Here is a 25,483-nt window from a genome sequence, read left to right on the forward strand (position 1 = left end):
GATTCTGGTTAATTTGCGTATCAGTGTACTATTTGAGACAGTGCCTAAATAAGGAAAGAATCCTTTATTGAAATCTGTATATTGTTCCCATGTAGTTTCAGTCTGATCAACTATTGGGAGACCTCTCTTGTGTCTAACGAGATCGAGGCGGGGATTCCTGTGATAATCAGATGGGGCTAGAAAAACTGGTGGCAATAGGAATGCAATGAAACAAGTACCATCCCAATCTAGAGGTAAACGTACATAAGCTGTATGACCACAAATGAAATAGGAATGTCGGGAAGCTTTGAATGTAGACTTGCCTTCATCACTGAATTCGACCACAGTAGTACAGTCACTATGGCCTAGATGTACTGAACCATTCTTTCTGACGCATAACGTACCTTTTGCTGGTAAGACTGATATAGATGGCAAGTCTGGACTAGTTTCTGACTGAACATTTAGAATCATGAGGTTAAGTGTAAAATTACCTAATCCATACACTTCATTTTCTAGATCGGTCCCTGTCATTTGTGGAAGACCTTCTTCGTCTGGGAAACATGCTTTGTTCATGACTGTGTTCAGGTTTCCCCATATCCATTTGCCTTGGGAAACTCTGGATTCAGTGTCTAAAGAGGATATTAAGCTGAACCATGCACCACAGGAACCATTATGTGTAAACGGGTAAGGAAAGAGGGGCAGAGCTCCCTTGTAGTTCTGATAGGGAGGGAGTCGGCCACATATCCAACAATTAGTAGCATTGTTGATTTGGTGAGAATGGTGTAACATACGGATGAATGTATTGTTGCGCAGCGCAAGTCGATAAGACAATTCATGGGGGGGTAGTTCACTAAACGTGTGCTCTGCAGTGATATTAGAAAAAGAATGTGCAATGGGAAAGTACATATATAACATCCAACTGATGCAGATTAACGTAAGACTCAGAAAAAACATAATATGTAACGTACAGATACAACGACTTCGGAGATGTTTACAATAATTTCTCTTCTTGATCTCCTGTCTATCTCTCTCTCTATTGGGGTCTAACTTATACATGTCAAGAAACTGTCTAACCGCTTCACCCAGGAGGGGACTTAAACAATTAAACTGTCTGACTTACTAGACCTCAATTTCAATCGGTACTCCTGCTGAGGAGTTTTCTCTACCAGGGGGAGTTTAGTATCAGTGTCTGGAATGCGGTAGGGCTGGGAATCAGTCTTTGGCGGAAGTCCATAAAAATTTTTCACATGGCTCGAGTGGAGCCAGCCTTTTCTTCCTTCTAATTTCACCGCAGTCCTTGTGGTCAACAAAACGATCTTCGGCTCTTTCCAGCGGGGCTCCAGAGGACTTGACCGATCGAAGTTACGGACTACGACGACATCTCCTGGGACCAGCTCATGCGGTTTCACCTCGGTGTTGTCTGGAAAGGCTGCCGCGACCTGTGAACGACATGATAGTAGTGCAGACATCAAGGAAGCAAGGTAATCTGTCAGCATAGTACTGTCAACATCGGTTATTTTACGTGGCATAGGCGTCCCCCACATATTAGGAGGCCTACCAAAGACCACCTCATACGGGGATAGCCCTGTCCTAGAATGAGCTACCATTCGCATATAAAAGAGGGCAACTGGTAAAGCTACTATCCAATCTACGCCTTTCTCTTTACACACTTTGGCAAGACGGGTTTTCAGAGTCTGATTGTGTCTCTCCACGAGACCTGCTGCCTCGGGATGTCGAACACAGTGGAACTTCCATTGATAACCTAACAGAAGTGAAACCTGCTTCATGAGTTCAGACGAGAATGGCTGACCATTATCTGAATACACGACACGGGGCAAACCGTACCGCGGGAAGAATTCACTAACCAACTGCTTGGCAGTGGTCGGGGCAGTGTAATCTGGGACGGGATATGCTTCTGTCCATCTGGATAGGGCACATACAACTACGAGGACATACTTGAATCCTCGGCATCTGTCCATCTGGATATAATCCATCTGGAGGACTTCAAAAGGATGGTCGGGAGGATGAAATCCACCTCGTTCCATGGGAATACCTTTTCCTGGGTTGAACTGACAGCAGATCATGCAGGTACGCACTTTCTGTTTTGCTGCTGCTCGTAAATGTTTGTTAAACCAGAGGTTCTGTAAACTGTCTAACATGGCTTTTTCTCCTAAATGTGCTGGACTGTGTGCAGTGTTGATAATAACTTGAACCATAGAGTCGGGGAGAAACCATGTGGTCTTTCCCTTCATCATCCATCCCTGTTCAGTCTGGACCCCTCCTTGTTCAGTCCATTTCTTTATTTCATCTGGAGTAGCATGTGTCTGTATGTCAATGACATCTTGTGTGGGGTCCCTAACTGTCATGCAATGTGTCAATGAAGATACGTCAGTCTTTGTCATATCAGTCGTATGAGTATGAGTCTGGGCTGTATGTTTCGCTGTTCGATCTGCCAGGTCGTTACCCTGGGAAATAGTGTCTGTGACTTTTGTATGTGCTTTGCACTTCATGATGGCTATGGCTGTAGGCAAATGTATTGCTTCCAACAGAGCTTGGATAAGGGGACAATGCTGGATTTTGGCTCCGTGATAGGTCAGGAAACCCCTCTCTTGCCAGAGGACACCGAAGTCGTGTACGACTCCAAATGCATAACGTGAATCTGTGTATATGTTTACTTTAAGGTTCTTGGCTCGTATACAGGCTTGGGTCAGAGCAATGAGCTCTGCTGCTTGAGCTGACAGGGTGTCAATGCGATGTGTTTCTAAGACTTCAGTTTCAGTGGTTACTGCATATGCGGCCACTAGCTCTCCTGTACTTGTTCTCATACATGAACCATCCACATAAAGTGTCAGGTCTGGGTCGGGTAGTGCAACATCTGTCAAGTCTTGCCTGGGCTTTGTGATTGTGTTAATGACATCCACGCAGTCATGTGGAGTAGGATCTGTTGTGCTCGATGGTAAAAGTGTAGCAGGATTTAGTGTATTACAGCGTTTGATTTCTATGTGTGGTTGGAATAATGTCAATTCATAACCTGTCAGTCGTGCTATGGTCAAGTGCTGGGTCTGTGTTCTGTTTAGGAGAACTTCCACAGAGTGTGGAACCTGTACTGTCAATTGATGTCCCAATACAATGGAATCACTTTGTCTGATGGCAAGAGCTGTTGCTGCAACTGATTTCAAGCATGCAGGCAAGGCCTGGGCTACTGGATCCAATGTACTTGAGAAATAAGCACACGGTCTGTGTTTGTCTGCTTGAACCTGAGTGAGAACTGATAACGCTGTGCCATCGCGTTCTGTGACAAAAAGTGTAAAAGGTTTGCTGTAACATGGTGTCGCTAAAACAGGTGCTTGACATAAGGCTTTCTTTAATTCGTCAAAAGCTTGTGTATGTTCCTGAGTCCAAGGGAGAACAGACGAAGACGCTGCCTCCTGTGTTGTCAACTGTATAAGTGGTTTAGCTAGAAATGCATATTGGGGAATCCATTGTCTGCAATAAGAAGTGAGTCCAATAAAGGCTCGTACTTCCTTCTGTGTCTTGGGTTGCGGAAGATGTGCAATTAACTGGATACGATCAGGTGTCAGCTGCCTACCCCACTTGGACAGCAAGTGCCCAAGGTACACCACTTGCTGGGCACAGAATTGTAACTTCGAAGGAGACACCTTGTGTCCCTTGTCCGCCAGGAAATACAAAACTGTCAGTGATGCTTGTTCACACTCTTGTTCACTTCGGGCGGTGATCAACAGATCATCAACGTATTGGAGTAGGGCAGTGTTAGGAGGCATGTGAATACTGTCAAGTTGTCGTTTCAATGCTTGGCTGTAGATGCTGGGGCTTTCTGTGAATCCTTGAGGGGCGCGTGCAAATTTGAAGCTACGGCCATTTAAACAGAATCCGAAAAGGTACTGGCTTTCCGGATCGATGGGGACACTAAAGAAGGCGTTCTTGAGGTCGATTACAGTAAAGAACGTCGCCTCTGAATCAATAGCTGTTAATAATGAAGAGATGTCTGGGACCACTGGATACTGAGGTACAATGCATTTATTCAATTCTCGTAAATCGATCACCAATCGATAAACTGGAGGTGCATTCGGATCAGTGCGTTTAAGAATCGGAATGATAGGGGAATTACAAACATTGGAATCGGTTTCTACAACCACTCCTTGTGCAATGAGCTCGTCAATGATTTTCAGTAAAGCCACTACAGCATCAGGTGGTAACTTGTATTGTCGGATTCGGGGCAGTACAACTCCTGGCTTGAGTGTAACACGGTATGGTGTAATGTGCATACAACCTACATCAGTGGGGCCTTGCGCCCATAAATGTGCAGGAACATTCTGTAACCTGGGATCAAAATCTCTCAACACATAATGACCCTTAAAATCACGAAGGAACAGCCTTACTCCTTCCGGAGAACAACAAATTACTGCTCCTAGAGCTTTCAGTGTCTTAATACCAAGCAAGTTTTCGGGACATGATTTCGTGAGCAGTAAATCGGTAGTACCGGATAATGGACCAACTGCTAGGGGAACAGGTTTCGATACTTCATTAACAATAGGCTTTCCTGAAAATCCAAGGGAAACATTCTGTGAGCCTGAGAGGGGTACCCCTGGAACCTCGTCATGACTAATGGTAGTTCTGCTTGCCCCTGTGTCAATCAAACATTTTCTATCCTTTCCTAATACCTGACTATGTACATAAGGACCCTCTTGATCTACAGGAACCTCAATAAGAGGCAAGCCAACCTCCCTCTCTAGGCTGTTTCATGTGTATTGCTGATAATCAGGTTAATCGGATTGCACATACTGGTACATCTGCTGTGTGACATGTTGTGTGGCGGCAATGGGCAGGGGCTGTGGTACCGCTACGGTCTGTTGTGGAACCCGCATAGGCTGCACGTTCTGCGGAATATGTTGTTGGACCTGGTCCTGTCTAGGTGGACGTGGTCTCTCTTTAGTTTTACCTGTGGCTATATTGTGTTTCAGAACTGCACAATCGTTTACATAGTGACCTGGCTGTTTACAATAGTTGCATGTCCCTTTAACAGGAGTCGCCGAATTATTGGACTGTGTCGTACCCCTTTTCTGACCATCAGCTGGAACTGACTGAGCAACTAGTACTTTCATTTTCGTGTCTTTCATACGTCTCTGTTCGTGATCATGTTCCTCCCTAATTCTGTTCTGGTGGTACTGTAACATTTGGGAAGGCGTATTTGCTTGCCATGTGCTCTCGACTTTCAATACACGGTTCTTAACCTGGGGTAATGAATTCTCGACTAATTTGGTCACAAATAGGTGTGGGTAAGACTCGCTACTTGTTTTCAGGCCACTATTAATAATAAAACATTTCTCGAATCTAGAATAAAAATCACTAGTGTCTTCGTCGTGTTTCTGTTTGCAGGCTGAGATTGCATCCCAGTCCTCCTTTTTAGTTGTCAACAATCTTGGCAAAACCTGTACTAATAATCCTGATAATGCTTTTGTTTTGTCCCCAAGACCTAAACCTGGGGTTCGACCGGTTTCTTCGTTTTCCAATTCAGTCCAATTAATCTTTTTATCTCCCACCTCCCATTCTTTTTCTTTGAGTTTCTCGTATATACCGGCAGGCAATAATACCTTTAATATTTTCATAATATCGGGATATGTATAATCTCCCATGAGTAACATGTCTTTTATTTCACGGTGAAACCCTGCTGGATCTTTATCATGACTAGGCACTATTTTCTTCATTTCTAATAATTCCATTTTAGTTATGGGCGTGTATACAAATACGCGTTCAAGTGTATCATCTGGTTTCCGGATTGGATGTACTTCTCGTAAAGGATTCTGTCTGTCTAGGTGAAAAGGATAGCTTACTGGGGGTGGAACCGGAACGAAATGTGGAGTCAAGAACGTTCTGTATTTATGGCGTTGTTCGAGAATCACATTAATCAAATCAGTACCTAGGCCTCTCCATCTGTTCAGGAGTAATTCGTCTAATACATTGTATAGGGGACCTGGATCAGAATGCTGACTTTCATATAGCATGATAATATGTTGGATCATGTACATACCAACTAAACGTTGTTCAGTCGGAGTAAGACTCAAAAATGTTTGCGCTACTGAATCGTCTCTATACGCGCTCTCATTATCGGCCCACTGTACTGCGGACCATGCTAGTTCTTGTTCACGCATTGTACTAAGTTCATTGTAACCTATTCTATCTTTCAAGATTTTATCAGTGGCTTGGAATAACTGTTCAAGAGAACATTTCTCTGGTATAGGGGGGAGAAAACGTCTTTTATTTTCTAGGCGTATCGGTCTGTCAAAAGGTCTATCAGAAGAGTACTGTTTAGGGAGTTTCGCCCTACCTACGTAAGCTATCGTGTCTTGAGTCGCTGCTGGATTCTCTGGTTCTTCCTCCTCTGAGGATTCTTTTTTGTCCGACTCGGGTGTCCTATCAGCTTTGCGTCGGGCATGTATTGCCACTATTTCTTTACGGATCTTTCTGGACATGACATCTATACAATTCTGCTTATCATGTTTACATTCTGCAATATTCTGACTCCATTTTGTCAATCTTTCCATTTCTTTTTGAGAATAACCTGGCTGATCTTGTTCCCTTATCAAACAATTAATCAAAAATCGCAAAATTAACCCTTGAGTCTCGACTTTCTGATATGCCATGGCTTCACGAACACATTCTGGACCCTCCCCCGATCGAATAAAGTGATATATTTTGTCTAGATGTTCTGGCATTTCTGGTAATGTCATCAAATAGTCTGTAACACGTCTTAAACGCAACGAGGCCAACATCAGATCCCCTTGCTTGCCAGGGACAGGATCGTATCTACAATCTCCAATTGTTTGTTTGAGCTTTTCAGCTGTGCTTGCTTTAGGTGTACGCTGCATTGCTAATTCTCTCATTGTCAATCGATGTAATTGTGGCGGAGTGTGGGGGAGGCCACCTGTGGCACCTCCTGAAACGGAAGCATGAGCATAACCTGACTGAATGGCGGGTATGTGTAATGGGATTGAACCCTGAGTTGCATCTGTCGAAAAAGGATTAGTAGGGGGAACAGTAGCAGGAAGGCCAGTAGGGGAAGTGGCAACATGTGCAGGAAACTGGTGACGTGGAGGGGTCGTGGCTTGATTTGCCGGTACAGGGTGCTGAGCATTGTTATCGGGGGGTACGGGTAACACATGTACATTAGTATAAGCTGGAGCTATATCATCTAAATAGGAAGAAAGGAATATGTCTGCTGCGGTCTGTTTGTGACGGATTTTAGTCGGAACTAATGGTGGCGGCAGATCACTTGGCATATCCGGGGTCGCCCTGGGCAGGCCTTTGGCTAGAACTGGATACAGTCCTGTGATAAGGGCATTTCTCTGTCGGTCTTGTTGTTCTAATCTGACTCGTTCTCCTTCTTCTAGTAGTTCCTTTTCTCTAGCTTTTTCGGAATCCTCTCTACTTTTTTCTGCTTTTCTGAGTTCTTTCTCTGTCCGTCTATGCGATTCTTTGCGCCACAATTCTATAGCATCTTTCTGTGATTGTCTGGCTTTCTTTTTCCATAACGCTTCTTCTACTCTCATGATGCACTCGGCATCCCATGTCCCTGTAACGGGCCATTTCTGTTTCTCTTCCAAGTCTTTCGTATAGTCCACCCATAAGTCTAAGTACAGTATGGCATCTAAGCCATGCTTGTGGTACATAAAATGACCTGGAGTGTCCCTAGGTGGGACGGGTACTGCTTCTTCGAGTATCCCTTTCCTAGTTCCTATCGGTCGTAACTTTGAGAATAACGGCATGGTTACCTTACTCTGGACGCGAACACAATAAACACAGTAATGAAATGCAAACAATCACTCATACCACAACATTAAACACATTGAAACAATTCAAACAGATACTGACTACTAAATTCTATAACAAAAATACTGAATCACTGAATAACTGAATTACTAGATGTACTGCTAAACAGTACAGATACACTGCTAAAACAGTGCAGACCGGATCTGTGTACCCAAACCCGTCTTGACCGGATACAAATTAATGCACCCGTCTTGATGCGTCCCCAGCAACGGTACTCACCGGGAAGCACGGAACGGAAGGCTTCGGAAACTCGACTGGACTGGACTGCTACGATGTCACTGCTGCTGCGCACTACGCATGCGCCTCGACGCTTCGGACAGGTGGGCCTCTGGACACCTCGGACACTGCTCTCTCGGCTGGGCTCTGGTCGGGATCCTCCGCACTCCTCACCGCCTCGTCTGGATGTCGACCGCAGTCTCCGTCACCTCCGTAGGCCTGAGGGAGATACAGGAAAACCTGCAGATGCGCATAGGAGTCCGTCACGGCTGTGGTAGGGGGCAAAGCCTGCGACGCATCGCCGGCGCGTGGGGTGGGGGAGGGTCCCTATTCGGGCGCCAAATTATGTGGTAAATATAATTTACCGTACAAGTTTTTCCATATAATAACTGACAAGTAAAAGATAGCTCAATCAAATGAGAGTCAGAGTCCGTGGTGTCTGAGTCATACGGGCTTTAATCGGGATGGCTCGAGCCATGGAAATCAATTCCATCAATACAAGGGTTCGGGGGTATATGCAATGATGGCAAAAAGATGTCAACGATTTATTAACAGTACATGACATATATAGTAAAACTGTGCAATGGTAATGGATACAGTAGGCGTGACAAATGAAAAGAATATGATAAGAACACATGTGCGTAGCAAAAAGGCGTGTACAAGGGTGTGCACGGAGGTGTGTGCTGGAAACGTCACAGAAACGTGTCATAAGTGGGTGGGTGCATAGAGGATTCTGCAGAGTCAGCTGAAACCTATGACCTGGGTGCGCCCGCAGCTGGTATGACGTGTGATTGACGTGTATCTTAGGAAAAACTGAGGGCTTGACTTTAGCACTAGTAGGGGAGACAGAAGTCTGGCATGTCAGATCGACCTGTTCCTATAACATGTCTGATATCTTGTATTTGGGGAATGTTTAATCTGAAGTAAAAGGTCTCTCGGGCAGAGGCTTATTCTATACTGAATGCATATGTGTCTAAGTGCAATGCGCGGGGCCATGGGCCTACCATGGTAACGGGAGCAATGAATTACATGAAGGAGACAGAAAGGCTTGGCCCTTTGCTCTGCAGCCGGGAAGCTGTTTACCTATTTCATTAGACTGGAATGTGTTTTCGAGGAGGCTGGCTGATAACTTGAAGGCAAAATACTGTTTTGGCAGGCAGGCCAGGCCGAGCCAGGCACCGATTCGCTTGGCAGGAAGTAAGGCAGAGGTCAAGGATGCATCTCCATGCTGCAGCTTTCAGAGGCAGAGACAGAAGTGGTTCGAGGGCAGAAATCAGGGCCTAGCTCTGCAGAGCCAGGAAAACGTGAAAGTGCACCATGTAAAGACGTTGGCATGGCATGGTTAGGAACTGAATTATCAATCCATTCATGGTGGATCTGATAGAGGACATGTTGACGTTGGACGCAAATGTATTTGCGTCTCCGGATTCGGTTGCGGAGGGAAGTTACATGCACTTTAAACTCGTACATGGAGACGTTGGGGTACACGTTAGGGGACATACTTGACCTTAAAATTTGCAATTACCTCATCCTGATGGACGAAGCCCGTCAAGTTTGGCTAACAACACACAGCAGGGTATACCAATTTCGGGGATAAGTCCGGTAAGATGCTCCATTGGCTTTGTCAGGACACCTTCCACTCCCAGGCCCTTCCGGTTCTCCTGGGCGAGAAGGGGGTACCGATCACTGACCCTATCACTATAGCAGAGAGCTTTGCTACCTACTATGCAGATCTCTATGCTACCCGACAATGCTTGCCAGCGACCACCGTCAATAAATTCTTAGTCGACCTACTGCCCAAAGCGGTTTCAGATGAGGTGCGTGACCTATTGGAGCTTCCCCTAACTGACGAGGAGCTGGGCACAGCCCTGGGTGAGCTCAATTCTGGGAAGGCTCCCGGACCTAATGGGTTCCCGAGTGAATTTTTTAGACGCTATAATATGCAGTTGGCCCCTAACTATCAGGCAGTGGTAGAGGAGGCCCGGGAAAAGGGCCTGCTCCCTCCGGACTGGAGGCACGCGGAGGTGTTGGTGTTTCTTAAGCCCGGCCGGCAACCGGAACAACAGGCCTCTTACTGACCCATCTCCCTCCTTAACGTGGAGGCTAAGATCTTGGCCAAGGCATTGGCCAATCGCCTTCTGCCTCACATATCGACGCTTATACAGCCCGATCAGACTGGGTTCATGCCCCAGAGGGCAACCAGGCATAATATAAGGCGGGCGCATGTGGTGGTGGCGGCTGTTTGACAGACCGGGGAACAGGCGGCTCTCCTTTTAGCTGACATGGACAGGGCGTTCGTCTCCCTGAGTTGGGTTATCTATTTACATTATTAAGCAGACTTAACTTGGGCCCACGTTTTCTTTCTTAACTAATGCTCCTCTATACAAACCTGACAGTGACAGTGTGGATGGTGGGTGCGGCCTCTTCCATCTTCTCAATCCAGAGGGGCACACGACAGGGATGCCCCCTGTCTCCGTATTTTATTTGCGCTAGCTATGGAGCCGTTGGCGGCATGGGTGCGCATCGATGCACAGGTCCGGGGCTTCGAATGGGCTCCGGATCTATCTGACAGGATCGCATTATACACTGACGACGTCCTGTTTTTCCTCACGGCCTTGGACAAGACAGGGCCGCGTCTTCTACAGATCATGCAGATCTTTGGAGAGAATTCCGGATTATATATGAACCCCAGCAAATCTACACTGTGGGTTCTGGGAGATCGAACGAGGATGGGCGCTTGGGCAAACGCGATTAAGTTAGCTGTTGGGGGTGTTGAAATACCAAGGAGTGTTCCTCTCTGATGTGCCGGATGTCTCCTGGGAGCAGAATCTGGCACCGGTATGGGAGCGAGTCCGTGCAGACCTCAAGCCCTGGACCTGTATGCCCTTGATGTTGTATGGCAGGTCAGCAATTTTCAAAATGGTGGCGCTTCCCTCGCTGCTCTACCAGCTACAGAATCACCCGTACCCGATCCTGCCTAGATGATTCCGGTTGGTGAATTCTGTGCTTGGGCAGTTTCTGTCAGAGGGGAGTAAAGTGCGCGTGGCCCTATGAACATGCTTCTTATCCTCTTATTGTGGAGGACTAGCGTCCTCGGACATCCTTTCATACTATCAGGCTTCGCACCTACTTGTCCTCAATGAATGGTGGTACGGAGACAGGAGGGATCCGGCATATGCACTGGAACAACTACTCATGGGGTCTAATACACTACATACTATTTTGTACTTGGTGCCGTTGCAGGGCAGGTTGGCGTCGGCCACGCGGGTGGTTTTCCTGATATGGAGGCAGGAGCTGTGCCGCATGGGTTGGTGCAATACCCTGACTGGGGAGACCCCCCTTTGGAACAATGGGTGCTTACCAGAGCCGGCAGCTCTTCAGGGTTTCCGGTGATGGGATGATATTGGTATCTCGACCCTAGGAGATGTTGAGAGGCACGACACTCAAGTCTTTTCAGGACCAACAGAGGGAATTTTTTATGTCCCAGTCACAATTCTACAAGTACCTCCAGTTTCGCCATGCTTTGTCCCCTAGCCTGGAAGGCCTGGAATCTCTCCCTGAATTCAGTCCACTGGAGGCAAGAGTTTTTATGGGAGATTTGGAGACCAAGAAGATCTCTCGGATCTATCAATCTCTAGTTACACACTGTTCCACCACTCTTCAGAAGCTGCGAGGGGACTGGGAGACAGATGTGGGCGAGTTGGAAGAGGAGGACTGGAGGGAGGCTCTGGCGGCCCCAAGTTAAGCGGCTATAGCGATGCACCTTGCCTCATCCAGTTTAAATATTTGCCCAGGGTCTATTTTACCCGGGCTGGACTGTGCCGAGTAGGCTTGATTGCCTCCCCGGAGTGCCTTAGATGTGGTCGGGAGGAGGGCACATTCATACATACTACCTGGCAGTGCCTTTCCCTGGATCGGTTTTGGAGGGGGGTGTTTTCCTGTCTGTCGGAGGTCCTGGGGTGGGAGCTCCCGCGAATGCCGCGGCTAGCTCTGCTCCACGTCATAGAAAAACTAGGGGGCAATATTTACAAACGACACCTCATGCAACTTGGCTTCACACTGGCAAAGCGAGATATCGCCAGGGTGTGGACGGCGCTGCGGGCCCCATAGGTGACCGCATGGAAAAACGGCTTAGGTTTTTGTATGGGGCTAGAACAGCCAATTTTTGTGGCCAGGGGCTGCCTACGCAAACATTACAAAATATGGATAAGCTGGACGGATTACCGGGGGCTGTGGCTGGAGCCACCAACTGCTGTAGATGCTCATCCACTGGGATAATTTTTGATGTACAACGGGATGTGGGGGCACAGGGTGGGGGAGATCCGAGGAGGCATGTGCTATCGTGCTAAGACTCTGTTGTTCTGTATAAAGGCTGTGGCAAGGACTATGCAGACACTGTGTGACCTTGGGGGCAGGGAGAGGAAGTGGGGAGTTGGGTGGGGATTGGTTGTATTACGTTGCGTATTTTTATTATTTCCTTGGATGACACGTACAAAAGTCAGTTGCTCCTGTGAAAATGTAAGGTATGATTCGGCAGATGCCTCTGGTGTAGAGCTCTGCGATGTGTATGCAATTGGCAAATAAAATATGTTTTAAAAATAAAGATGATTTCTATATTGTGTGTTTGAAAATGCCACTTTTAGAAAGTCCAGAAAACTACAAAGGGGTGGCTCTAATCAGTATGGCTGAGCCAGTATCTATAACAACAAGAAGGGGATGCCAGTACTGATACAAGTAACCATTTAACAATTTAAGACACTCAACCTGAAGTAAAATTCAAGGCTTGGAGCTGATCAGTAGCTTTTATTATTTTGCTTAATGTTATCAAAGAACAATTGGTTCAAAATTAAACAGTATTACATGCTAGGTACAAAAAATGTGGGAAGGAAAAATCTATCATTCTATCAGGCATGTCACAAGCTTACAACAATCAATCATACAGGGACAGTGGGGGACATGGAAACTCGTATATTACAGTGGACAGTATTTACAGTGAACAGACAAGCACAAGAATAGTGCAATAGGCCACAGTCTGCTAAATTTCTAAAAAGTTTAGTTATAGAATTATTTACATAAACTGTACATTCCTAACGCAAGTTTTAAATAATCACAATTTTTGATGCAGTCAACCAAAAAGATGAATAAGGTAATGTACAACTAAGGGTGAAAAAGTGGCAAAACAATTCAGGTCAACTTGTCACCCAGGCGAACAAAGTGGTAACCTTCAGGCAAGGGCGCCCTTGCCTGAAGGTTACCACTTTGTTCGCGTTCGCCGTCGCTAAGGTCGCCAGCCTGAACCTTTGAAAGAATAAATCACCTTTCTGCAGCGTGCTGTGTAATGTTGACGGATCGTAGAATGGTTTGAACGTTTGCAACCACGGTTAGCGGACCACGCCCGCCGTAATTTAAAACACGGCCTCTGATTCAACTTCACTTCTTCTCCCACGGCGACAGTGTCTCAAATAAAGCGACAGCTACCCTAAGGACAGGGACATCGGTTATAAATAAGAATAGAGATTTTAAAATATTAGGAACCCTTCAGCCTTTCCAAAGTGACCCCGCACCTGGTAAAGCATCATCTGTAAACACGGTAGCAGGTACAAAATACCCCCTTCAGTATATATGCTGTGAAAAACTACATTCGGATGTTATAACACCGTGTTTTGAACCAAAGGCCCTGATGAGAATCCTCGTACACCTGTAGGATTCGAAACGCGTAGGCCTTCCACCACCTTTAAGTCTGCCTGGGTGACAAGTTGACCTGAATTGTTTTGCCACTTTTTCACCCTTAGTTGTACATTACCTTATTCATCTTTTTGGTTGACTGCATCAAAAATTGTGATTATTTAAAACTTGCGTTAGGAATGTACAGTTTATGTAAATAATTCTATAACTAAACTTTTTAGAAATTTAGCAGACTGTGGCCTATTGCACTATTCTTGTGCTTGTCTGTTCACTGTAAATACTGTCCACTGTAATATACGAGTTTCCATGTCCCCCACTGTCCCTGTATGATTGATTGTTGTAAGCTTGTGACATGCCTGATAGAATGATAGATTTTTCCTTCCCACATTTTTTGTACCTAGCATGTAATACTGTTTAATTTTGAACCAATTGTTCTTTGATAACATTAAGCAAAATAATAAAAGCTACTGATCAGCTCCAAGCCTTGAATTTTACTTCAGGTTGAGTGTCTTAAATTGTTAAATGGTTACTTGTATCAGTACTGGCATCCCCTTCTTGTTGTTATAGATACTTTTAGAAAGTGGCATTTTCTTGCTTAAACATCCTGTGCTCCTTTGCTTTTGTGTATTTCCCATCTGGGTTCAGAGTGACAGGAGTAGTGGATGTGCATTTACACTAGACAAACAAAAGAGGGGGGTTGAGGTATGCCCTGCCTTTCCTTGGTGACTCATAACCAGACTGAATAGACCTGCTGCATTTAGAGCAGTAGGAGGAGTTGTTGCTTGCACCTGAATGGACTGGGGCTGCCTCTCACAAAGCTGTCTCCGCCCCCTGTGGTGAGCCTGGCCTGAGCCAGGCAAAAAAGGGACTAAGACTTCAATTCAAGAAGTCTTTATTCGATTAGTTCATCATAAAAGACATAAAATACAATTTATACATATAAAAACATCTAAAACCAGTATTAAATCAATGACAAGCTAATCAGCTTCTTGTTGAATATTTACAAAATTTACAATAACACACAAATACATACATACTTCAGTAGAAATAAACTGGGCCAAACTGATAAACTAAGACTTCTCTGACTCCCTCTCTATCAAACGAAACTCACTCAACAAAGAAGTACTAAAGACATACAGCCTAATTCATGAAGCCTAAATCGGCTCGCAAAGGGCCAGATTCTGAGAATCTGGCCCATTGCGAGTGCGATTTTTGCATTTGGGATTCAACATCCCAAATGCAAAAATCGCTATTTGCTAATTCGCATATTTGCGAGGAATTACATTTAAGGAATCTCTATTTGAGATTCCTTAAATGTAATTCATCATCCATTTTCCAATTGCGAAATCGCAATTTCGGCCCGCAATTTACCGCAAGGTCAAACCTCGTGGTAAATTGTGAAAACTCAGAAAAATGCATTTAAATGCATTTTTCTGAGTTGCATGTTACACACACACATGTCCTTTGGACATGTGTGTGTGCAACACCTGTGTTAATTTCCATTGCAGGGGTGCTACAGGGTGTCCTTTGGACACCCCTGGCACCCTTGTACTCGCAATCTCATTTGCGATTAGCTAATTGCTAATCGCAAATGAGGAATGACTCCCCATGCATTCCTATGGGCCTTTTGGCCCATAGGAATGCATGGGGAGTTATTCCTTATTTGCGATTAGCAATTAGCTAATCGCAAATAAGGAATCAGTGGGAATCGCAATTAATATTGCGAGTCCTACATAAATACAGTTTTGCGAGTCTCAAATAGCGATTCCTTATGATTCGCTATTTGAGCCTCGCAAAACGGCCCGTTCATGAATCAGGCTGATAATCCTATCTACACAATGTATGAGGTGGCCCAATGATGAAGCATGACACTGCAAAGTGTGTGAGGGCAGTATTAAGACATCTGCTGACTTCCCTTGTTTTCTTCTGGTTTGAAGTAGATATGATATTTACCGTTCCCATGTGGATAACTCCAGCCTATCTTGGACATTGTGTAGATAGGATTATGTCTTTAGTACTTCTTTGTTGAGTGAGTTTTGAACTTGGTTGGTACCCACTTCAATTTGAAATGGGGTATAAATATTGGGGCCCTGACCAAAGAACTTTAGATTGCTGCTAAACTAAAGACACCTGCCAGTAAGAAGTACTCAAAGCTGTTGTTGCTTTGCTGGGTTAGCCTGCATTTGCTGCTTCTGTCTTGGGAAAGTAAAGGACTGGACTGTTCTTTCTGCATGCAAATTAACTCCAAGTGCTTGATGTAGAGATTGCCTCCTGTTGGAAGTCTCATGGAAATCAAAGACTTCAACATCTTCTGGGTAGAGCTTCTCAAACTGAATATTTCAATTGCCACATAGGAAAAAGGTAAATTGGCGCCATCCACGACGCCGCTGCCGGCATTGTGACCAGAAGGCACTGCAGAGGGCACCACTGCACTTCGCACTGCAATCCTGGTCTCACCGAAGCCTCAGTGAAACACGGCTACCAGCCACTGCTTGCACGATGACCTGTGGGCACCACACTCCACATCACCTCACTTCACACCGCCACCCTGGTATCACCTATGACACTGTCACCGATGCTGCTGCCTGCACCGTGACCCATGGGCACAGCTCATGGAGAATGCAGAGCACAATCCCGCTTCACAAAGCAGCCCTGGTTTCACCGATGAGGAAGATCCAAGCTGCCTGCACTGTGGTTTGAGGGTACTGCTCGTAAGTTAAATAATGCACCGCCCGTCCCACACCGTAGCCTTGGCCCACTGGCACCAGCGACATCAACTCCAGATCCTCAACCAACACCTCTGCTTCCACCACGACCTATGGGCCCCGCAAACTGCATTGCCCCATTTCGTGCTGCATCGCTTCAGCAACAACAACGCAGCTGCTTGCACTGTGATCTGTTAGCACCGCACAGAGCACTAACCCACTGTGCCCTGCAGCCGTAGTCTCACTGACACCACTGGAAGACCATCATTAAGCCACTGCCTGCACCGCGAACTGAGGGCAGCGCACATCGCACCACTCCGCTTCACACTGCACGTGTGTGACTACCAGGGCCTGAAGTCTCCTGCACCGACACCTGGAAACGATGTATCCCGACGCCTGGATCCGATGTCTCCTGACGCCGCTTCTCCCGTGCTCACCGTAAGGCCCGTAACCCTGCATCTCAAAAGGTACTGTTTCACGGGTCTCCTAGACACCCTAGCTGGCCTGAGATGCCGTGGTGGGCCAGACCTGTTGGATTTGTTTGCTTACGACTTCAAGGAACTGTATATCAAGCCTATTTTCGCATTATTTATATTTTGCTAATTGTATGTTGGATGCTTACCATTTTGGTCTTATTTTACACAGATAAATATTGGATATTTTTCTAAAACTGGTGTTGTGTCCTTTTGTAATGTTTCAATGATTAACTGTTTGTTATTTGCAAATGCTTTAAACATTGCCTCTGAGATAAGCCTGACTGCTCATGCCAAGCTACGAAGGGGGTGAGCAGGGGTTATTTTAAGTGTGTAATCCCCTTATCCTGACTAGAGTGGTGGATTCTGCCTGGATTATGTGCATACCATAGCAAACCAGAAAGCCCTTTTCTAAGAAGTCCTTTGTAGAAAACAGTGAAATTCTCATCTTTAAAGAAGAATCATCTGTTCACTTTGCACAGAGCATACTGGTCCCCGAAAAGGATGTTGAGGCTGGTGAACCAGGGGTCTATATTCAGCCTTTCTGGCAGAAAGTGGGTAAGGCTCTATCAGAGGCAATGGATAGATAAAATAATGTAAGCATTGCATTGGTGATTTTTGGTGTCCTGGACGATAGAGGGGCCATGGTTAAACTACCCAAGAAATTGCATTCACTCTTTTTTTACTTAATTTTGCTGGTAAGAAGGGAGCTGTGAATGAAATAGGTATCCGCGTCCCATCAGAGTTTACAGATTGAATAAACTCAGCACTATGGGCGGGCGGGTTGGATAGGAATTGTTCATCAGTGGGAAGTGCAGGGATTTAGCTGCCATTACACCAATGGTGGAAGTGGCAGATTTTGCATGGGCAGATAAGCAGGTGGGGGCTGTTCGATGACCAATACTGGTTGACCAAAGCCATGAAGTCATCAGGTCACTAGATACAAAGAACACGTGTTGGAGAAGGTCTTGCTCAGGTTGAAGTGCACCTGTGGGATTGGTGGGATACACTGATGAATCGGAAGGGCAAGCGCTACCTGTTGCAAAATGAGGACAAAGAAAAAGAAAAGTGAGGACTTTCAAGAATTCTAGAGCCGTCAATAGCACATCACGGTAAAGGTGTCTGATTTTGATAAACCTTTCTCAGATAGGGCTTCAGGCTTGCCCTGTCAGAGGATTTTGAGCTCCATAAAAAAAACTAAAGCAGAAGATAAAATCTTTGATTGAAACAAACCTCCTTGGTTTTGCCGACCTGTGCTCCATTGTGGTCGGCCTGAAATAGCCACTTGGTCCCAGTACACCGCTTGCATAGGCTATCATTGGTGCTTAATAATGCTTTTTGATGGTATTTTTAGTAAAATCTTTTTTATAAATCATATCTCTTGATCACCTTATTGGATTTTTGTTATTTTGATTTCATTTTGTTCATTAATATTTACACAGTTTTTCAAATTTTCGGACTTATATTGCTTGGTACCTTCACTTTATTACTGCTTTGGTAATGCATAAATACTTTACACGTTGCCCTTGGTTAAGTCTGTATGCTCAGTGCCATAGCTAATGTTAATTGTGTGACTTTAGGGTTCATCCCGACAAGTTATTGTTATTTTTCCTTGGGGTGGGCGGCCACTGACCGTCCATCCCTCATAATAATCCACTTTTTTTAGTGCTCCTTTTGTTTGACTTTCTCTAATAGACATGCAGAAAATCTGTCAGATGAGTAAAGCCTGAAGTAACTGCCACTGCAATTTACTCTTGCACTTGAATCGCTTGCTCCTTTGTCTGTATACAATTCAGTTCCAGAGTACACAGCCTTGTTGTCTTCTCCCGCAGCCTATTTCACATTTTCAGACAACTCCCAGCACCTAGATGCCTTCCATCTCCTTGCTCCCCTAGCTGTGTCGTGGGAAATAACGAACACTAACGATAAACTAGGAGATAGCAGAGCAATGACTGCTGTCTGGAATGCACTAAGTACAAGCAAGTGTTAGTGCACCCCAAATTAGATGTGCTGGAACAATTTTCAGACTGGGGATGCTAGCCATCGACATTATGTGACATATGTGCTTAGTTTGTACTCTCCACGCTGCAGATATTGCTTCTGAAATATTTGTACACTACTTTATGGAACCAGCTTATGGCTCATAAATACATGGGCCTCATTTATGAAGGCCTAGCGCCACTGGTACATCACTTTTTCCCATTTTAAAAGTGACGCACCGGCGGCGCAAGACCTTCATAAATAAGGCCCAAGAGGACTTGCAGTTCACCTTTTACTTTCCCAGCCAGAGCTTCACTAGTTAAAATGACAACATATCTTACATTTGCAATCAGGGACATGAATAGTAAACACAAATCAGCATACTCTTCTTTTTGTTTTCTTTACAATGTTTTTGATGGCAATAGAGCATGCATTTTTACCAATATTATGAATAAAGATACTTGGAATATTCCTATCTTCTTTCGCTTATTATGTTAATGATATAAAATAACTATAGTTTCTCATATGTTTTATCTCAATTTTAGAGCAGCTAATGTTTGCATTTAATTTCGTATTGCAGGTCAAGGTGTAATACAGTTTTTGTGTTTTGATTTGTCTAAAAATTCTATAAATAGTATTTGAAAGAAAATAATTTTACATTCCCTTTCCACGTCCTTCTAGTCAGTTTCAATATTTCTATTGTACGTGTACATTAAATGTCGATAAATATGGTGATATTAATCTTTTACTCAAACTCTGTTTACACTATATACAATAAATATATACAACTAAATTTACGTACCTGACGTATTGACTTTGGCAATACATGTTGTAATAGTACCTGCATGTCTGGGTGTCGGGTGGGTGGACGAGTTATGGTTTGTGCAACGTACCATGGCCATGTACCTAGTCTCCACACTGTATGACTAAAATCTATGCGTAGTGAGTGCTGTTGACCCACAAATGGGGGGAGAGGGTATCATATATATGCAGTTTCTCACCTTCCTCCACCACATACACATGCATTAACATTTGTAGATTACTTATTAACACACTGCATTCATGTTATTCACAATGCTCTTTATTAAGGACATTGTTGACATTTTTACTTACCAGCAATACAAAGAAAACAAAGAACACATAGGTGACAAAATATATTGGTCCCAATAGCCTGTTCGCATTGTCAATTGCGTCGTAGTCAAAATCCCCCAGAATTATTCTAAATTGTGTGAATCTAGGAGATATAAGGAGGAAGAGCGCTGGTTAGCTTTGGTTTTACATTCATTAACAAGTACGCTGTTTTAAAAGGACTATATATTGTATTTTGTTTTTAACGTATTTGCATTGAATCTCAAAAGTTCAAATTATAATAACAAAAATAGCATATTAGTGAGGAGATAGTCCACTAATAAAAGCATGCGGCAAAGTAACAAGGCACAATTTGGTACATTTCATTTTCCTACGACTTATGTATTAAAGGCCTAGGCAAATGGTAGAAGCCCCTGTTTAATAAGTGAGGATTGTGGGCTGTCGTGCTAGCCACCATGTAATTCCCATCCGCCAACAAGCATTGGCAAAGCAAATAGGTCTGGCTTACAAAAGCAGTACAGTGGTTATTTTTGATTTTGAATTGAAAGCATATGCAACAACAATAAAAATGAATAAATAAAAGAAACCCTGGTGCAGCTACCTAAAAATGATGGTCATTAGCTTGCTATAAAAATATCATCTTAAATATATATACATACAATTGTATTACCAGAATATGGCGGCTTCCAAGCAGCCAGGTCTACTTAGAACTGATATAGTAATCCATTTTAGTTTGAATACAAATCACAGGAAAATATGAATCTTACTGGTAGAAATAAAAAGTTGGAACCTATTTACTATAAACTGAAGGCTTGTTTCAGCTAGGGGTTGGCATAAGTCGCGTAATTTTGTGTCACGTATTTATACAAAATGCATCTTGCACTCATAAAATTAACCGAACAGTCAATTCAGGTTGAAATTAAACAAAAAAATTTAATTTCAAGATCATTTCTAGTTGATGGCATTGAAAGCAGTGCTGCTACTGTTCAGTTTTGTTGGTTTGCCTCAACAATTACCCAAACAGTCTGCTCGGATGAAAAATCTACCTGAAATGTTTTTGACAAAAGGAAATGCTGCTTACATTCAAAACACTGCTGTTCACTTTCAGATTTGTAGTTTCACACTCAAAAATTACCTGAACAGCCCACTTGGGTTAGAAATGCACCTGAAATGCCAATCATGTTTAAAATGTACCCAAACTGTACATTTTTGAAAAATGTCTACCCAAAATTGTGCGATGTGGCATAATGCATAATCTTGGTGATTTAATTAAAATTTCTTCATGCAAAATTACCACAATTACATCAATTACTTTGGAGCAATTAAAATGTCACCCAGTGCTAGCTTAAGTACAAAAGAAAAGTCACTCGGTAGGATTCCTTATTGAGTCCCATCTTCCAAGCAGATCCAGCCCGGACTTTCCAGGTAGGTTGCACTCCCGCCGAGGCCACGAAGCCGAGAGACAATTTCTCTGCACCGCGCTTGCCTCGAGCCGTTTCACCCATTTCTCCTACCCTGCCCAGCCGAGCCTCTTCTTGGACCCTTGGACTCCTTGGACCCTCACCCTCACCCAGCAGCAGCAAGGCAAGGAGGCAGGGTGGCCAGGTCGGACAGGTGGGTCACCACGCACCAGGTAGTCAGAGGCGGCGAGTGCAGGTGCCTTTAGAGGCAGCCGCTGTGCGTGAGCCGTGGGAACCCGCGGAGGTGGCCCAACTAGGTTGGGTGCAGCCTGGGGATTTCTCCCCGAGTGCCCCGCTCGCCAGCCTGCTACGCCACCTTGCCATTTGGGTGCCACTCGGGTGCGCAAAACAGAGAAGAGCCAGGGGTGTGGCTGCTACTGCTGAGTGGCTGCAGAGCCTCACTCAGGGCCACCTAGGGTGACCAACTGGCATAGGTGCAAATTCAGGACGGTGAGGGTAAAAATTCAGGACAAAGGGTCAAAATTCAAGACAAAAATTCAGGACAAAAGGTCAAAATTCAGGACAAAACTTCGGGACAAAAGGTACATTTTACAGATACGTCAGAGGTGGTCGCGCAAAAGTATATATGTAAGTAAATAGACAACAATCTAAGTACAAGTCAAAATAGGTTTATATTAGGTTGAGGCAATCGTGCACTTCACAGTTTTTCAGTATGGCTGCAGCTTGATGCCTTAGACAATTCAAAATTCGCATCGCACTCCAGCAGGTACATTAATCACCAGACAATGGTGAACCACACCTGAATATAAGTGAAGCCGCTTTTATTGTTAATTGAAAACTACTGGATATATAAGGAACTTTGGAGTGCCAGCCCCCTGTAACAAACTCCCCCCCCCCTTTCCAGCCTCCTAGGGTAACACCCGATGCCCCGTCCGGCCAGCCCTGCCTTGCTATCACCCTTCAATGGTGCCCCTCATCTTCACTTAGACCGTCTCTCATGTGTATTTAATTACTCTTATAGTGTTACTCATCCCAATTATGTAGGGCAGGGTGTCGGAGTGCGTTACATCACACAAATTATATAGAGACAATGACTCATATTAACGTGAAAGTCAATGTATAGGAAATGCTATTTAAGATAATGGGTGCTACAAGGTATAATCATTCTTTTATCTATTATTCAGTCTTTCAACATTCATCCTGTCCTTTCATCTATGTGCCCATTTATATCCAAACATATCCACCATATATCCTTCCATCAATCATTACACTCATCCATCCCTCCATCCATCCTTTCAGTCATCCATCCATTATTCATCTACCCACCCTTTCACCCCATCCATCCGTACAGTCATCCATCCACTCTTTCACCCATCCATCTATTCCCTCATCCATCCAGCCATTTACCCTTTCACCCATCCAGCCATTCATTCATTCATTCACTTAATCATCCATCCACCCAGTCACTTATCCTTCCACCCATTCACCCTTTCAGTCATCCATCCTCCCTTTCTCTCTCCATCCCCCTTTCACTTATCCATCCATCCATCCATCCATCCATCATCCACCCATCCATCTACTCATCCATTCATTTATTCCATCCATTGGTCCTATTACTCATCCATCCTTTCACTCATCCATCCGTTCTCTCATCCATCCACCCTTTCACTTCTTCACTCATCCATTCATCCTTTTGTCCATCTACCCCTTTCACTCATCCATCCATACATTCACCCTTTCACTTATCAATTCAATCCAGCCATCCTTTCAATCACCTATCCACCCATTCACTCGCCCATCATCTAAGCTTTCACTCATCCATCCATCCTTTCATACACCCATCCACCCTTTTACCCATCCATCTACCCTTCCACCCATACATCCATCTATTTACCTTTTCACTCATCCATACTTCCACTCATCCATCCATCCTTTCTTTTATTTATCCATTCACCCTTTCATTCATCCATTCACCCTTTCAGTCATCCATCCAGCCATTCACACATTCCTTCACTTATTTACTCACCCACCTTTTCACATTATGAGCTGAGCCTTTGTGTACAGAGTTGCAGACAGAAGAGGCCCATCAAGTACTTCACCTTGCTGTAGTTCCTAAAGCAAGGGGTGGGGTGGGGTGGGGGAAAGTTCACTATGCCCCTGCACGTAGGCAGTCTGAAAACGTAGAAGTCATGAGTCATGCATGATGCACAGTGCCAGGATGTGAGGTGACTGTGACATGGTGTTGTTTCCAGGGCTTTAAGTGGTGTAAAAAAACTGGGGGGTCTCTTCAAAGGGGGTGTTCGATGTAATTAAGGGCGTAGTTTAAAACACCTAGGCTAAAAATCAGCGCTAGCATAGTGTTCCTCCCGACTGGTATTATGTTGTTTATGTCTTTGCATCCAGATATATATATATATAATACAGCAAGTATCATTACACCAACAAAAACCAGGACTATTGGATTTGTCGATGGTTATTAGTTGCTTAAAATAAAAAAAAAGCAGCAACCATGGCTTTGTTGGATATAATATTGAAAATACTTCAGTTAAAAAAATTATGAGACAGTGACAGAACGATAGCCCGTTCTTTTTAGCTTATTTACAGGCTTTTATATATACACTGTTTTCTCATGTTGCTAAAGTTGCAGCATTAGCGTTTTGCCTTTTTTTTTACAGAATGCCCTGCTGTACACTGAGGCAGGAGGAGGCCGACACATGATTTACCAGCCCAGACTGCCCCATTGACATTCTGTATGTGGCAATCAGCCCCATACAGAATGACAATGGGCGGGGAGGGGCTGCTCTTTTGCTCAAGGAGGAGCGCGAGGCGCCCCATCAGGAAGGTGAGGCCTCTCACAGGGGAGCAGTGCTGCTCCCTGTGATGGCCAACATTACAGACAAAAGGCGTCCGTAAAAGGTTTCCTCACGGACAACGGACGTGAGGCCCAAATTAGGGGCTGTCCGTGAAATTTATGGACGGTTGGTCACCCTAGGGCCACCGCACCAGGAGGTGGGGGTGACTAGCCGGGGAGGCCAGTTGGGGTCAGCTGGAGGAGGTCTAGTCCGCAGCTTCCACCAGCATGGGCTGCAGCTGACATCTGCTTCCTGCTCCCAAACCAGACAAGCTTCTCTGGCTCTTCAGGGTCATCTGGCCTCCAGCTCCAACATTCCAGCCCTACCCTTGCATATGCCTTGAAGCTACCCTTGCTGTCCTTTTGTGCAGGGGTGGCAACAGGGGCACGGATACCAGACTTCGCAACAAGAGGCAAACGGACCCCTTGATGCAGGTCCTTCACAATCTGAGCTATCAACCTAACAACCCCCAAATCCAGAGCTCAAGCCCAGGGGCACACCACCGCCCTTTCCCTACTGCCCTGCCTAGCAAGCAGGCACATATGAGGTTGGGGAAAGTTAGAGTGGCTACTCACCCGAGGCCAGGGGTGAAGAAATGGAAGAAGCAAAAATGATGCCCCCTGCTCGAGCCAGTACAACGTCCCTGCGTGAAAAGATCTGCTAAGCGGCTCAACTGCTTTAAACCAAAATCTACACTAAATTCAGCTTCCTTACTGACGCAGGCTCTGCAATCTATTCAAGCAATTCTTCCATCAAAGGCATGCAGTCCCCTCTTCTTCCCTATCAAACGGGGTCATTTCCATCAGTTACTCAGATGCAAGAGAAGAACAGCCCAAGCGGGGACGTGTCAACAAGGCCCACAAGCCTGCCGCAAGCCAACAACTCAGCCTCAAGAATGCTCACCTCCCCGGGGGGGACGACGGATTTTAGAAATCTGCAACAACCATAGTTCCCCTTGCTCCACCTGCCCCAAAAGCCCGTCTCAGCACAGTGGCAAAAAAACAGCACAGCCCCCTTACAGTCCTGCGAATTTGCAAAAAACCTGGAGCTCAACCAACTCACGACAGGTACAAGTTTTAGTACACCAGGGTTAAAACACGCCCTGGGCACTCAACTGCTCGGACTCAGAATCAGCACAGGATCAGGCCCCACTGCAGACCACAGTGGGGGGATCAAGATTTCACAAGCCCCTACCCCGAGAGGCAGCCAGCACATTGGGCCTCACACAGGAGGAT

At 45.0% G+C, this 25,483-nt stretch overlaps 1 protein-coding gene across 1 annotated transcript in view; it reads right to left on the minus strand.

Moving 5' to 3' along the window:
• The window catches only part of LOC147711417 (polycystin-2-like protein 1), a 3,079,390-nt gene that overhangs the window by 1,424,782 nt on the left and 1,629,125 nt on the right, over window positions 1–25,483 (minus strand). Inside the window, 1 exon segment of the mRNA XM_086920165.1 lies at window positions 20,000–20,120. Coding sequence (XP_086776291.1) covers window positions 20,000–20,120 — 121 coding nt within the window.

Source organism: Lissotriton vulgaris, chromosome 5 (genome assembly GCF_964263255.1).
Source record: "Lissotriton vulgaris chromosome 5, aLisVul1.2, whole genome shotgun sequence".
In the NCBI taxonomy this organism is placed as follows: domain Eukaryota; kingdom Metazoa; phylum Chordata; class Amphibia; order Caudata; family Salamandridae; genus Lissotriton; species Lissotriton vulgaris.